The sequence below is a fragment of the Tinamus guttatus genome, unplaced genomic scaffold (assembly GCF_059628265.1).
Source record: "Tinamus guttatus ecotype Peru unplaced genomic scaffold, ASM5962826v1 Tinamus_guttatus_pri_ptg000548l, whole genome shotgun sequence".
NCBI lineage: Eukaryota > Metazoa > Chordata > Aves > Tinamiformes > Tinamidae > Tinamus > Tinamus guttatus.
In genome coordinates, this window is record NW_028289082.1 from 521743 (window position 1) to 523713 (window position 1971).

At 53.5% G+C, this 1971-nt stretch overlaps 1 protein-coding gene across 1 annotated transcript; it reads right to left on the reverse strand.

The window, feature by feature from the left end:
* Nucleotides 1–584: 584 nt before the first annotated feature.
* DEFB123 (defensin beta 123) lies at nucleotides 585–1474 on the reverse strand. The gene is made up of 2 exons (XM_088534367.1): nucleotides 1417–1474; nucleotides 585–715 (listed from the first exon to the last, which is right to left on the reverse strand). The coding sequence occupies exons 1-2, from the start codon at nucleotides 1472–1474 to the stop codon at nucleotides 585–587; spliced, it is 189 nt and encodes a 62-aa protein (XP_088390493.1).
* Between the last annotated feature and the right edge of the window lie 497 nt (nucleotides 1475–1971).

Here is a 1971-nt window from a genome sequence, read left to right on the forward strand (position 1 = left end):
TCACCACATCTCCCTTTCGGATCCCTCTTCGGAGGGATCGTTGCCTCCTGGGCCAATGCAGTGCCGAAGAAGGACATGGGGACACCACCTTGCTGCCAGTGTCACAGAGCCAGGAGGAGAGCAAACCAGGAGCCGCCTCTTCCTATGGACTAAGGATAAAGTAACTGATCCTGAGGCTGGATTATTTCCATTCCTCCTGCAAATTACTTAGTGCACAATCAGGCAGATGCTGTGCTTGGTACCAAGTCCCTTTGGAGCAATGTACAGGATAGAGTCACCTCCCTGGTCTGCAGAAGAGACGTGAGCATGGGCACCATGTGGGCTCCCATGGCAAGGAGAAGGGTTTAGGGCTCAGTTCCTGCAGCCGATTGCAGAAATTAGGTTTAGGGTGAAATTTCCCCAGTTTTGGCTGAGAAAACCCCTCCAAGCTCCCTCTGCTCCTTGCAGATAAATGAACCGCACAGGGCACACACAGAAATCAGATCTGGCCAAATTTACTTCACAGGGGTGAACACCATTGCTGTCATGCAACGTATAAAACACTGCGAGTGCCTCCCTTCTGCCGTGGCTTCGCTCTCCTGTGATCATTTCCCTTTCCTTGGTTGGAACCGACAGCAGAACTTCTTCCTGCAGGCTGAGTGGAAAGTCCATCGTTCCGTGAGGGCGCATGTCTTAGCACAGTACCCTTTGCAAGCTCTCTTTGGTTGGCTATAGCCTGCAAAGGGAGCGAGAGAGACACATGCTATAAGAGAAAATGTCCGATATCCTAGGAGGGCAGAGCCTGGAAAGTTATTTCCCATCTAGGACAGGATTCTTGTCTTCTATCTCCATTACACCTGGGGGACTGCTGGACACCTTCATCCCTATGAAGTTTTCTACTCTGCAGCTTACAGGCAAGATCCCTGAGCAGGAATGACAAAAAATGGTATTTGTTGTGTGATGTTCACCAAAATGAGCTATGCAAGCTAGGTCATGCATATGGGTGTTTTTTGAAGCAGAAACTGCCCTTCCCCTGGGACTCAACCCTGTGTCAAACCCTTTTAGCTCTGAGGTGAAGCAGAAGATACTGGTGCTGTGATGAGTTGGGGCAGAAAGCTGTATGTGGAGGGGACCCTTTGAAAGGGAAAAGAGGGTCCTGCTATATGTGATTTTTTTAGGGGCTCTTTGGACAGTTGTGGAAAGAGGTCCACTGGCCAAATGCCCTATAGGCTGCATGTGAGAATTAACAGAAAAGACAATGACAAAAGAGAAGATCAGGCGATGCCTGTGTCTCCAGAACATAGGAATGCCTGTATCTGAGAGACAACTGAACATCAAAGTGCTCAGGAAATGTTCTGCCCGGGGCTGTCCATAGACTCATCACACTCAGCCTCCAGGATAAGCCCTGCTCCGTCCCCAGCACGAGCAGCCTCATACCTGGGGTGACCACGGAGAAGAGCAGGAGCACCACAAATACTGTGCAGAGCAGCTTCATGCTTGGAGGTGAGCTGAGATCCCAGTGTACCAGGAGCAAAGCAGGTCTGAGCGAGACGCGTAGGTGCCTTCAGAGGGCCTGGCTTTTATAGGGCAATTCCTGACGAGCGTGGGCAGGACGGAGGAGGACCCTGGGCAGATCCATCTTCAAAGACACATTGTTTGCCATGCGGCGCCTTGCGGTGTCACTCCGACCCGCTGGGCCCGAGCACAAAGGTGCTGGGCTGCTGGGTCCATGCTTCAGTAGGCTTCTCCCGGCCTCGCCACGGCCGCTCTCCAAACCCGGACACGCCGGCGCGCGTCTCCCTCCTCCAGATCCGGCTGCCGGCGCGCACGGAGCCGCCAAGCGCAGCTCCAGCCCACGGAGGGTGCCAGCGTGAGGTGCTTGGAGCGGTTTTGCCCTCCATGGGTGCGTGAACTAGGTCTGCACGTCCTTCGGATAAGACACAAGCACTGGACGTGGTCTACAGGGCACAGACACAATGGATCTCATGGGGG

Excerpts from the sequence above, each read along its gene's own strand:
- DEFB123 (XM_088534367.1), bottom strand. The coding sequence starts at position 1,474 with ATGAAGCTGCTCTGCACAGTATTTGTGGTGCTCCTGCTCTTCTCCGTG. Across the intron at positions 716-1,416 it reads CTTCTCCGTGGTCACCCCAG|GCTATAGCCAACCAAAGAGA; the intron begins GTATGAGGCTGC and ends CTCCCTTTGCAG.